Genomic DNA, 13,775 nt, shown 5'->3' on the forward strand with positions numbered 1-13,775 from the left:
ACAAGAGTAGATGATTCAGAACACATGTACCGTCGGGGAGGAAAGGGGGTGCGGGGGGGCTGCAGAGCTACGGGAGACCAGTAAACAACGACGGAGAGATGGGAGGGAATTTAGAGATAACAGAGGAAAATGTGACCTAAATAGAAAGTGCACGTCTCCACTGCTTCTGTTTCTGTCCTACTTAAAGTATAAGAGTGTGTTAGTGCAATTTTAAGAGCTGCGCACGCACGCACACACACACACACACACACACACACACACACACACACACACACACACACACACACACACACACACACACACACACACACACATATCAAGTCTTTTGGTGCATACAGGTTTGTCATGTGTACTTGGTTGGGTGTGTCTGTGTATAGTTGTGTGCCATACCGGTCTGCTGTCCCGAGATAGCACTCATATTGTTTTTGCTACCCACTGATCACTTCTGCCTCAACCACAGAGGGAGGAAGGTGCAAACACACACACACACGTACACACACACGCATCCACCTCCTCTTTCCTCTCACTAATCCTCTCGCATCCCACAGTCTCCATCATTAGTTTGAAACAGGCAAACATAAACTGCAGCCTTCTGGGCAGCACATAATGTTTTGTTTGTGTTTGGTCCATCAGGCCGTCATCACAAATGTTTTCCTCAGGCTGACCGTAATGGAGGACAGCAACAAGGCTCAGCGGGTGAGCAAAGCAAGAAGGTCCCGGTTTGAATCGGACCGAAGCCTCGATTATGTAAAACACACACATCCTTCACTTTCCTTCCTTAGTTTTTGCTGGTGCGCATCATACCAGCGAAGGTGTGGACAGGTATGGACTCTTCTGGAATGAATCTAGATTAAAAAAAAACGCAAACCTGAAGTCAGACGGGAAAGAATGGAGATAAAAGGAAGATGAACTAATAATGTGGCGGTGTGAGAGACGGGGAAGATAAAGCAGGATGGAAACCCAGGCAAAGAATGAAAGAAAGGCTGCAGCGGGGAGGAAATATCAGCCAATATCCTCGAATTGGACGTCTTATCTTCTCTCTGACTGATACAGAGAGGTCAGGTAGCGCCCAAAACTGACATATCCAAGTTAATATTTCAAAAGTTTACACCTGTGTATTCCAATACTGCGGCCGCTGAAGTGCCTTTGAGCAGGAATTAAAGCGAGGTTCTCCGTCTGACCCCTGTGACGAGGAGCGAGAGGAGCCCGTCAAAGCAGATCCTCTTCAATGACATGATGAATATTGTAATGCCGCTTCAAAATGGAAGCGGGCTTACCTGGGATTCCACTTGGGGACTTCAGGCTCTTGTTTCCTTTGTGTTGCGGCACAGGACACACACTTCCTCCCCTCTGTGATGAATAATTCAGAAAGAGGCCGAAATGCACGTGCGTGTGTTTGTGTCCGTGTGACTGAGCGACTGGTGCGCACACATAACTTAAAAAGCCAGAAACATGATCTGTGTGATTCTGGCTACTGGACAGTGTTTTCTGCTGGCCGCTGCTCTTGGAAAAGCCCTGTGGCCCAATTAGGATCAACTTACCGCCGTCCCACAGAGAGACAACGGATTGAAAACTGAGGCAGGGCTTTAGGGATGGTGTTTCCCTGCTCAAGGGTTTGGATGTAACAACCACTGATCTCTCATCCACCTGTTGAAGAGGCACACAGGGCGCTGCGGATGTGTGTGTGCGTCATTTTTGTGTCTTCTCTCCACTCTATTCATCCGTAGGACTGTATGTATCAAGCCATATAAAAACATTAATTACTGTAATGTGTGGGTGGATCATATACTGTATATAGTGATGGAGTTGTGTGTCTATATTCAAACAGATACTGTGCAGTGTGTGTATGTACGTATGTATGAGTCATTGCTCTCACTGCATCCTCCTCTTCCTCCTACTCCTCCTCCGTATAAAGATTTGACGCTCTGTGAGCACATGCATGCTGCGTGTGAGAATCTGGGTCAGCAAAAGCGTCTCGTAAACACACGGGGTGTGAACAAATGCGAGTTGCGAGTGTATCGTTGTGTGTGTGTGTGTGTTGTGCTCCAAAACATCACTGAATCCGCCGCTGATTGTTTACCCAAACATTCGCACTCCTCTCCCGAAGCCAGACATTTCCATCCAGTGAATGATTTCTCCCGTCTGCGGTCACATTTCCACCATGTCGCCCCTCTGCCAAAGTGTGGAGCACAATTAAAGCAGCTGCTTTGTCTGTGCTGATCTCCAGCATTCAAGCCTCACTGGGTTTCGCACAGTTCAGTGTCATCTCAGGTTGCGATGACATCAGGCCTCCTGTCACCTGTGACATAAGGATCTGGAGTTACACAGGAAGTGGGGCCCATACATGTCAGCCTCATGAATAATGTTTGAAGATGTTGAAGACGGATGATGCTCTTAGGTAACTCCCACTCAGGTTCGCTCCCTTCTTTAAATCTCTGGAGGGCTCAGCCTGGGGCTTTGAGTTCCAGAAATCTTGACAATGAAACTCTCATTAGTAGTGGATATCTTATTTTTTTTAAACAGACATTTACTCACCACTTTTCTAGCTTCCATGTTAGAGCCAAGTATTGTTAACAATAATAAAGAGAATCATGACACAGCTGCACGTTATGATACATATCACAATGTACGCTGATGATGTCATGCTTGTAAGTTTGATCAACCAATATTTGTTATGAACTTTATCATGTCGAAATTTGCTTTTTTTACACATCATATTCTTCATCACGTGTTGCTACATTGATGCAGCTGCAACAGTATCAATCAGTGTATCAGGAGTGTGTGTTGATACAGAATATGAAATCAATGGGTTTGGTCAGTGTCCAAGGTTCAGATGTCAGATGGAATGTGTTAGGCCTGGTTTGGTATAAAGACGAGAAGAATGTAGCAGATTCATCAAAAGTTGTTTTTAATATCAGTTTGGTAAAGTAATTGTTTTATAACATTTTTAGTTTTAATATTTACAGTCATCCTGTTCTCGCTGCCTTTTATGCCAACGCACGCACGCCCACACACACACCCATCCACATGCCGCTGCGCTCTGTTGTGTTATACTTGATATATACTCTATTTTGTTTAACTGTATTGCTGTGAAATACAATCATGCACTCTCTGTAATGAAACGATACGTAGAATAAACCAAAGTAAACTTACCCAAACCTTAACAACATAGAGCCTAATCAGCACATCTGAGATTCAATGTGCGTTACCAGCCGAGTATCCATAAGAGACAAACAAGCACGTTTTCCCAAAAACTCGTGCTGATGAGTTGAACCTCAGTTTTAGTGTCAAAAATTCAGGGGGGGTCATTTGTCGGGCGGCAGTAGCTCAGTCCTTAGGGAGACTCAGCTGGGAACCGCCGGTTTGAGTCCCCGTTTGGACCATGAAAGTGGACTGGTAGCTGGTGAGTTGCCAGTTTGCCTCCGTGAGCAAGGCACCGAACACCCAACTGCTCCAGGGTGTTGCCCCGCACCCCCTCTGTAATGCATGTGTTTGTGTGTGTGATATGTAAGAGGGGGTGCAAGACAAATTTCAATTGCATGTGATTTGCTGGTGTATTTCATGTAATATAGTATAAAGATAGTATCTTAATCTTAATCATGTCCTTCCTAACCTAGATCGACCTGTCCGCCTCACTTCATTTTCTGTATATTGCATCTCTCACTTCGTCCCATATCTGACGAGCCCCTCTTCCTCGCTCTCTCTCGCTTCTCCTCGCTGTCACAGTGGAGAGTGAATAATTCATGTCCGGGCTGCTCGCTGGTGGAGATGAATCTTGTGAGAAGAGCAGGAATACACGTGATGCTCACGGTCTCTGAGCTCAGGGCTCTTCTCTCCAAAGACCCCAGGACGAGCAGACCCTCAACTGCGGTCGAGAGCGCGACTCTTGCCTCCTGGATGCATGAAAACCCTCTGATAGGCACACAGGAGCCTTGTGTGGCCTTCAAAGCCCTGACATGGAGCCTTCACATAGTTACACAGTAGCATCTCATTTTACTCTATTCATAGGAATATACTGTACAGCTACAGTCTATCTATGACATTACCACCTCAAGAATTACAATTATTCTCTCATGTGAATGTTGCTTTAGGTGGTTAGTTGTTGTAATCTCGTAAACAAATTAGTTGCAGTTTATTCCCATTTGTTGTTATCACTCGAGCAGTGAACAACCTTCAGTTTCCCACAGCCTATTAATGTCATTTCACCGTGTTATTGCACCGAGTCCATTCAGAGGGCTCTGTCAACCAAAAAATGTTTGTTGTTCACTGATCATTGTGTTGCACATCCAGTGTCTTCACTCCCACACACACACTAACACACACACACACGTCTGCTTTGAAAAGCACAGCAGGGAGATTCTTCACAGACAAACTGGAGCTAAATGTGGCCGTGCTGTGTGTGTGTGTCTCAGTGTTGCTCCGTGTCAGTGGACGCGGTTGCATGCGTGTGTGCAGACGTCTCATCTGCAAAGCTTTGGCGTGGCTTGATGATGCACACGTAGGTCTCGCACGAACAACCTCTGGATACGTGACGGACACAGAGCAGCAATTGTTCACATGCTGGGGCCTTTGTAAGTGTGTGTGCTTTCAGAAGTGTCATCACTGTGGGCTAAACACTCACTGCTCAAATTCTGCTATGACTCATAGTGATGCAACACGTGTGCCAGCTGGGTCAAATGGGAGTTTGAGGACTCTTTGACTCTCTTTGTGTTATTCTCTAGTGTGTATTGCCTCCTAATAGTCCTCTTCCTCCCCTTTTATCTCCTCCAGATCAGTCGGGTCTTGAAGCATGGCGGCCGCTTCCTGTCCATTACCTTCGCCCAGCCCTTTTTCAGGAAACGTCTCTACGCTCACAGCGAGTACAACTGGTCCATCCAACACTTCACTCAGGGGGATTTCTTCCACTACTTTGTGTTCATAATGACCAAAGGGGAGGAGCTCAGCCTAGAAGACGCAGCCCTGGAGAGGAAGTTACAGGAGGAGGCCAAAGCTCCTCCCATCGAGATCATCGCCACACCACTTGAGGAGGATGAGAACTTCCTGGACAGTATTGATTTGAGAGATGAACCATGACGGGGCGGAGCTTCTTAGTTTTACCTTCACCAGGAACAGCATAAAGACAGAATGGACTTCCTGTGTTTATAAGACTGTGTTTTAATACCACTTGACCTTTTTACATTTCATTTATATTTCCGAATTAGTTTGTACCACCCCAATCGGTGCCAATTATCAAAATCTGGTGTGTAGAGTCTTTGAGTCTTTGAATTGTGTCCCCGTTTCTACACCAGGCGTTATTTATACAATTAGGAAGTCCTGTCCACGCCATGAAATGAGCCGCCTGCTGGTTCAGTAACAATAACAACCACGTCTCTGGAGATCCCTGTGGCTTTGAAGTAGAAATCTTACTCACGTTCGCCGTTCTGTGGAAGTTTTAAGAGTTCATGGTGGGTGAGTGAGTTATGAAGAACGGACGACGGTGGACAGAGCAGGAAAGAGACTTTTGTCTGAGGACAGTAAAAATGTAAACAAATAACAACAAAGGAAAGGTGCTTAACAACTGTCTCTGATTCTGTATTGCAGCACAGCCCGGTCAGTACTGCCTGCATGTAAAGTCAACATTCAAGTCTATTAATATGTCAGCCATGCGTCTCTGCTCTGCTGTTGTCTGCTTATGTGCTGTGTCTCCTTTTCCATCCCAGACAAAACTTGGCCCACTAACTGAGGCGTGTGCTGCCTTTGACACACCTGTCAAGAGCACACACGCACACAGACACGGCATGGGGCCACATGCTCTCACACATGCACCTACAGGCCATAGCTCAGCCTGCGTGTTATTTGTTGAGGAAACATGAGAGGAGCGTGGGTCCTGTGCTCTGTGCTGCTTTAAATATAGACCAGAGAGAGAGAGAGAGAGAACGGCAGGAAGGCTGGTGACTGGGGAGGGGGGAGGGGGAGGGGGAGGCGACCACATTAATAAAGTAGAAATCATTTATTTTTAATTCTCCACTGAGATCTAATTACCGCCTATTTTTAAGACCCTGGAGAAAAAAAAGGTGTATTATTTTTCATCGGGCTCCTTTTTCTTTCCACAATTCTCTACCGGTGTAACGTGGCAGTTTGTTTAACTTACATGATGCGGTTGCCACGGCGCCTTATTAGTGCAGAGGTGAGAGTGAAATTACACTAACGTTTGTCTTAGTGGGATATTAAAAGGGGATTTTTACGAAAACCTGGGAGTGGAATGGCGGCCTCACACACTCCCCCATGTATCCGCTCTCACACCCTTCCATTGTCTCCCTATTAGATAGTTTGGCTGTTATCTCGTTTCGATGGCGACGAATGACAGCAATGCTCAAGCCGAGCTGAGCTGGAAGGTAAACAGCCTGGCACCTATTGGGCCTGGCAGCATGGATGACAGGAGGGTGCTTATGTAAGTCTTAAGTGTGCAGTAGGTTTGATATTGACAATCGAGGCTTTGGCCTTTGGCTGGGACATAAAAAGCCACTGATGGATTCATCTGTCTGGGTGGATGGATGATAGTCGGCGGCTTCTGTGCCAACAAGATCTGCTTGTGAGTGTAAAAAAGCATCAGAGCAACAATCACTGCTCCATTTGGCCCCTAAGCTTTGTGTAAATGTTTCCATTTCATTTCTGCAGCACTTAAATGTCTCAACTTCCTCCAGCTAGACCGGCTTTAAGATACATAAGCAGAGAGACGGACGCAGACCATAGAGCCGGGGTGTCAAACTTGTTTTAGTTCTGGACCAGATTCAGCCCAATTTAAACTCAAGTGGGCCGGATTTAGTAAAATCATAGCATAATAACCTAAAAATGGACAACTCCAAGTTTTCCCTTTGTTTTAGTGCAAAGAGGTACAAGTTCATATTGCAAATGTTTACTTTTATTTATGTATAGTATGTGGAAAGCTGTGGAAAGCTGGGGAGAGCAAATAGAACAAGAACATCGATTTGAGATGATCGTAAGGCACAGAAAGCCTTTAACAGACGGGGATTACATGAGACAATGATTTACAAAAATATCTGAGAATCTATCCTCGGAAACTCACCTTCGTGAATCGCTGAACCGACGCTGATGTGGAAACGCTGCATTTTAATGTCGGGATGCCGTCACTTCGCGGGTCATAAAATCGACATGCGTTGTGGGAAATGTAGTTTATAGACAATGTACGCTTAAAAGCGGCAAAGAAGTTTATTTTGCATTCGCGGCCCACTCGAGTTTGACACCTTAGCCGTAGAGGTTTCCTCAAAAACATCCAAATCTCCTGATCACCTGTGTTATCCATGTGTCCGAGTCGGGCGGTGTGTTTGCAGACCGCAGTGTGTTTGTGTGTGCAGCGAGCGAGCGAGTTAGTATTCTCTCTCTCCTGCTGCTAATTGTCCTCCGTGCTCTGTTGGTCAAGGGCAGCAACAACAGCAGCATACTGCATGCTGAATGCCTCTCCATCTCTCTCGCCTCTCTGTCCATCTCACAATTGTTCCACCTCTCATCCCCGCACATTCTCCGTCTGCATCATCTAGACCTCAGAGCTGTTGTTGTTGGGGTTGCATAGTGTAGTATACGAGGGCGATGGTGAAGGCTACATAGCACTGCTGTGTGTTTATGAGCTGCAGTCTCGACACTGTGTCAACAAAAGCAGAACACTAAGAAATGATTCATCGCCGGGCTCTTGTAACAGATTGTCTTGGCGTGTACCTAATAAAGTGGCCGCTGTGTAAGTGTCCCAAATGCATAAATCCAGTGCCATTATTGTGGATTATTCTGTAACCAAAACGGAATTGACAATACTTCAATAAACCGCAGCAACAATTATAATGATTAATTGTCTACTTTGATCAGATGATGGGGAGTTTACACCAAGAATCCATTATATTCCATACAACGCTTTATGTCTTTGTGATTTTGCTGCCAATCACTGTTTGTCATGCCAGTGGGTATTGACAGCCATACACACTGTATAGAGGGGGAAGCACAGTTCTTCCTGTCAATGGATGTCAGTCTGCATTAGAGCCATGAGGAAGCACTGCCATCACTGTGCAGCATATCTGTCCCTCTCCCCTGCGGCACCATAATGGCATAATATACTGTATGGGGGGATTATGTAACTGGAGGTGGAATATTAATGAGCGTCCACTCAGGAGGAGGGAAAAGTGGAGGGACAGATCAAAGCCCTTGTCCCCCACGACACACTCGCTTAAGCTGTGTGTTTTGTGTCTGAGTGGTAACAAAGCAGGGAGAGGTCACACTTAACATTTACACCGTGTCTACTGCTGCTGCTGCTGCTGTAGCATTTGCTCGCTTTGCACACACAAATGCCTGCGTGTTTGCCTTGTTTTTTTCCCACCCAGTTTTCGTGTGTGTGTGTGTGTGTTACACAGTGAATATCCATTTGGGAGGCGTGTACTGCATGTCTGTGTTGACCCCATTGTGGCGTTCTCTAGCAGCCCATCTGCCAGGTCACAGCACAGCGGGCAAAGGCGATCCTGACTTACACCTACTGCTCCAACTAACAGTCTCATAATGACCTCTGACCTTCAAAGCTGCAATTTGTTGACCAAATTTAAGTTGCGCTGCACCAAATCCTCATTGTAGCTGAGAGCTGCATGTTTGCTGCATTCACACTGATGTTGCCAGACTATTGTCCCACAATGCAATACAAGAAGGAAATGGCCACAGTGCATTCTAAGCATATATTGCACAGATGAGTATAAACTGTATATTATAATATCTGATGTCTGTAATCTTATGTCAGATATTGTTAGATTTGTTGCCTTTCATATTCTTTGCAGGCATGTTTTATAAGCTTCTCCATGCTTAAATCAAATCAAACACTTATTAACACTGAAGTTGGACTTTGACAAATAGGCTCCAGAGACCCACGTGGCCTCTGTCGCACTCATTACAGCCAGGAGATGAGAGTGTCTGACCAAATATTTCAGTCCGGTTCCGGCCGTCCAGAGCTAACCCATTACTGTGAAACTGTAACTGTCAATGCCAACCACTCCTCCTCCTCCTCCTTTCTCTCTCTCTCACACACACACACACACACACACTGCTGCACACACTGTCAAATAGACAAGTCATCATCAACTACAAACATGATCAATAGCACTGTGTGTTCATTCAACCCGCTGGTGATGTTTTCAGGACAGTCGATAAACTCTGATGAGAATGTTGCTGGTGCTTTGTTGTTGCTCTCTTATGATGCTGAAGTGCAGCCATTGTTGTTGTTCTATTGTTGTCAGAAATATTTTTTTTTTATAAATATGATCTTATGCTGTAGATATTTTTAGAAATGTATTGCAATTTCAATGAAATTGATCATTATGCATTTGCTGTTTTTTCGCAGTTACATCAAATATACCACATAATTCCCTGCAGGTTTGATTTTGGGTGTTTTTGTACAAGAGGCTGGTTCGTCTGACTGCTTTCACATCCTGCTATGGTTCAGTTCATGTGAGAGTCATGGCACCACGGGCCAGACTGTGATAGATGACAGAGAGGCCAGGCTCCCCGGGGTCGCTGGTTCAAAGGATTCACTAGTCTAAGCTAGCACAGAGCTGTTTAACAGCTTAACAGATGGATCACTGCTCCTTCACTCTTTAATTTAGGATCAGCATTTCCACGTATCGAGGTAATATAGGTCTGAGCCAGAGTCCTTTTGCTTTCAATTGCTTCGGCTAACCTGAATGTACTGTATGTTCTCTTTGCTCAGTAGAGACTGTAACCTGTTTAGTGATGAGGGAAGGTTATGTGCTCGGTGTGTTAATGTCACCCATGGGTGTTTGTTTTGTCCCATCTTTAAGTAATTATTTCAAGGGAGAAGGTCATGAGGGAAAAGCCATAGAATCACATTTACATGTTCTTTCACCATTTATTAATTCACCAAATACAGTGAAAATGGCATCATAATATACAATGACTCATTCTTAGAATGTCATGACATTTTTGTTGCTTTTTTGCTTCATAAAACAATGTTTCATTATTGAAAATATTAAGGTTTCATGCACAACAAACCATATCCAGTTTCTTTGAAGTAATGTTACAAAATAAACTAAATTAAAAAAACAGAACTGTAATGTCCAAAATCGGTCAAATAACAACGTGTTATTCGAGGATACTTGTAAACAGTGCAATAAACTCTAAAACTGCCATTTTCTAACAAATTCATCAACGACGCTTAAGTCACAGTATACGATTTCTTAATAATAGTTTAACATTGATGTGTGCAAAAACCCCAGACACATTCAGTTAGTCTTTAAAAAACCTCCAAGCCTCGATATAGAATAAGACCAGTCAACCAAATCTCAGTCTCATCCTGTATATCCTCTCTGAAGTAGAAATATTTTTGTTGATGAATTGTAAGACGATAGACTAGCAAACAGGTGTCAAACTCATGGCCCGCGGGCCGAATCTGGGTCAGATCAGGGTCGGATCAGCGATTCACGAAGGTGAGTTTCCGAAGATAGATTCTCGGATATTTTAGTAAATCATTGTTTCATGTAATCTCTGTCTGTGAACGGCTTTCTGTGCCTTACGATCTTCTCAAATCGATGTTCTTGTTCGATTTGCTCTCCCCAGCTTTCCAAAGCAGTATCCAAATCGCTCTTTTACATTCATTTCCAGCTTGCTACTTTTCAGTAAATGCTGCGTGTGTGTTCTGGAAGCTGTTGTGGAAATGTATGTACATTTAAAATCATTTCTAGATCTTGACAAGTTGTTTTATATATACCTTATTGTTATTGTTGTTTATTGTTGTGATCGCACTTGTTTTACTTAAGATATTTCAGGTTGTTCATAATAAGTTTTGTAACAAGATAGTTAAATAAAAGTAAAGATTTGCAATTTGAACGTGTACCTCTTTGCACTAAAACAAAGGGCAAACTTGGAGGTTTCCATTTATGGGTTATAATGCTATGATTTTACTAATCCGGCCCACTTGAGTTTAAATTTGGCTGAATCTGGCCCCGAACTAAAACGAGTTTGACACCCCTGGACTAGCATATCATTTAAATAACAAATATTTAGATATAAAAATACAAATATGAATTTTGTTAAAAAGAAGCGTGCCAGGGTAAGAGAGTGGTGGCACCAGAGTGAAAGTTCATGCAAAGAGATGGAGAAAAAAGTTGAGTATTAATTTATAGAAGACATAACACGACGACTTTTAAAATGAAAAGAATCAAATCAAAGAAAACACAACTCTTTTCTTTTCCCATCAATTTCATGACTATTATGTTAAATATTTACTACAATCTCCACATCTCTGCTGGCCTCTATCCACATTAGAGAATTGAAAATGCAGAAAAAGGAAAAAGGCAGGAAAAAGAACAGTTTGAGCTACATGCAGGGGCCAACCTGCACCCTTCACCTCTGAGGGGTAAGAGGAAGAGGAGCAGGGTCCTCTTCAGTCTGCGGCCTGATACCTTTGAAGGTTTGGGGGCCAAAACAAACAGGGTTATACTAAGGAAATTATTAACATTGCACCGTCCTCGGATATATGTTTGACATACTATAGGTCTCCTCTATGTAGTAGACATAAAAGTTTGGTTGGTCTGTTTTTTAAAAAGCAACAGCAACAGGAATGCATTGGCTCAGTGCTGAAAGGAACAGCTCCCATGACCGCACCGCCGCCGACTAAATCAACAAAGCAAAGCGTGGGGGGCGGGGGAGGGGGAGGGGGGGGGGGGGGGGGGGGGGGGGGGCTGACATGACAGCTTAAGCTACCTACTGTACAACTTATTATTGAAACAGGGGTTTGGGTTCAGCCTCCGGTTTGCAGTGTTTTTGTTGCTTACAGCGCTTTTGGAAAGAAAGAGATGAAGTGATGACGAGTTCATCCATCTTTACAGTCAGCAGAGGTTGAGATACAGAGCAGGTGTCCGCCATCTCAACATCTTGCTGAGCAGCAGTAGTTTAAAATCGGGATTCGTTTGGAGAATTGCCAGCAATCCCATGATAAATCTCGCTCATTTTTCCAGAGTCTCTCCATCCTTCCTTCCTTCCTTCCTTCCTTCCTTCCTTCCTTCCTTCATCGCCCCCTCTCAACTCTTCCAAACGCCTTCTCCATTTTCCCTCCTTCCTTTGCCAGTCGATTTCTCATCTCGTCCTCGCTTCGTGCGTCTCGTCGCTTCTCCTGCAATCCTCGAACATGCACAGCCGACAAGTGCTTTAAATCGGTGATCAAAATTAAAAAGTCTGCAGGTCTTCGCTCACGTTTAAACACCGGGAGACGACTTGTCTGTCATCCCCTGCAGGACCTCGTCTATTCGGTCGTCCTCGATGACCACTGAGGGGAGAGAAAACAAGGGGAGAGGATGTTTACTGACTCTATGACAAACAATCATCACTGAGTCTTATCATGAATATATAATAAGTAATGTGGTCTTTTGTCTTCTTTGTAGGTGGTAGCGCATTGAAATGAGTGAAAATGCTGAAATCTAACTGCAGTTCAGATATAAGTAAATATATCGATACATGAACATCACAGTAAATCCCCAAACACAACGTGCGCGCATTTGAACACAACACACTCTCAGTAATGGCGACTAGTCAGGCTGATCCAGGTTTAAGCCTATTGTTTGATGGGTGCGGGAGGATGCATCTTTGCAATAAAATGTCTCTAAACAGCCAGAGCAAACCACGGAAATCTCCAATATCAACCATTATCATAGCAATATTCGGATTTGGATCAAAGTGATCAGATCAGATTAGCAATCCCAGGAGGAACGTATATCACGATTATTCATGTTTTGTTCTACGTGTGTATAGTGTCAGTGTGTGTGTGTGTGTGTGTGTGTGTGTGTGTGTGTGTGTGTGTGTGTGTGTGTCAGTTATTGTGACAAGTGCCAATCATTCATTTAAGCCATCATGTATTTACCTCGCTTGGCTCGGCCGATTTGTCCGAGCTTCGGGGGTCTTTTCGCCTGCGACGCAGAGAAAAAGGCGTTTGTGTCCTGCAGTCCGCAGCTAAAGGACATCTGACTGACCTCGCTGTCCGCCCCGTAGCCGTTCATTTTCCCCTCGTTGTATGGCAGCACCTCGGACATTGTGGTACGGCGGAGAGATGGAACAAAAGAATCGAATTGTTCCAAAGAATATTCTTGAGTAAAGTGGTGAATAAACAGCAGGATGGAGCAAGATCCCTCTTTTTTTTTAGTGGTAGTTGCGGTTGTCCTTGCCGGGAGCCTTTGGGGGGGTATAAGGTGGATGTGGATGGTCGAGTGACGGTGGGGGTCTCTCTGTGGTCTGTGGATGTGTTGCAGCTGCAGGTAGAGAGAGAGGAAGAGAGAGCGAGAGAGAGAGAGGGAGCTGTGTTCTCCTGTGTTGCTGGCTGATGTCTGGTGAGGGAAGTGGGAGATCCCGGGATCATAAAGGAAACCCAGGCAGAACGGTGAAGTCATCCATCCGGGTTTGAAACGCGCGCGTGTGTGTGTGTGCGTGTGTGTGTCTCTGTGTGTGTGTGTTTGTTCGTGTGGTTTTGGGGACTCCGAGTGCTAGAGGAGCAAGAGTGACACCAACAGGCGGAAAGTGTAATCGCAGGAGTGGAGGAAGATGCGCACTTGGCAAAGTAGATCCTTATAAGGTGGATCCTTAAGTGGACACAGTTATCTAATGCAGCTCCTTTTATTATATTACGACACATAACACTCATATTTATATAGTATCCTTCTAGTTCTGTGTTAAATGCATCACTGTATTTATATCATGAGGTTTTATATGTTACACGTTGGAGAGAAGATGTACCCCTGACATAA

At 44.5% G+C, this 13,775-nt stretch overlaps 2 protein-coding genes across 2 annotated transcripts in view; one reads left to right on the forward strand and one right to left on the reverse strand.

The window, feature by feature from the left end:
• ece2a (endothelin converting enzyme 2a) overlaps positions 1-5,933 on the forward strand; it is a 50,012-nt gene extending 44,079 nt beyond the window's left edge. Inside the window, exon 4 of the mRNA XM_076144597.1 lies at positions 4,771-5,933. Within this exon, the coding sequence (XP_076000712.1) occupies positions 4,771-5,073 (303 nt within the window). The 3' untranslated portion in view covers positions 5,074-5,933. The remainder of the gene's footprint in view (positions 1-4,770) is intronic.
• A 5,795-nt stretch (positions 5,934-11,728) lies between these two features.
• camk2n2a (calcium/calmodulin-dependent protein kinase II inhibitor 2a) lies at positions 11,729-13,469 on the reverse strand. Its single transcript, XM_076144992.1, has 2 exons — positions 12,899-13,469; positions 11,729-12,307 (listed from the first exon to the last, which is right to left on the reverse strand). Exons 1-2 carry the CDS (start codon positions 13,419-13,421, stop codon positions 12,237-12,239), a joined length of 594 nt encoding a protein of 197 aa, XP_076001107.1. The 5' UTR covers positions 13,422-13,469; the 3' UTR covers positions 11,729-12,236.
• Positions 13,470-13,775: the final 306 nt, after the last annotated feature.

Source organism: Genypterus blacodes, unplaced genomic scaffold (assembly GCF_046128005.1).
Source record: "Genypterus blacodes isolate CSIRO-AG114 ecotype Tasmania unplaced genomic scaffold, CSIRO-AGI_Gbla_v1 ptg000029l_1, whole genome shotgun sequence".
NCBI classification, from domain to species: Eukaryota; Metazoa; Chordata; class Actinopteri; order Ophidiiformes; family Ophidiidae; genus Genypterus; species Genypterus blacodes.

What these genes read in the sequence shown, in the direction of transcription:
- camk2n2a (XM_076144992.1), bottom strand. Translation starts at nt 13,421, where the DNA reads ATGACTTCACCGTTCTGCCTGGGTTTCCTTTATGATCCCGGGATCTCC. An exon ending in AATCGGCCGAGCCAAGCGAG is followed by an intron (nt 12,308 to 12,898) that starts GTAAATACATGA and finishes CTCTCCCCTCAG; the next exon opens with TGGTCATCGAGGACGACCGA.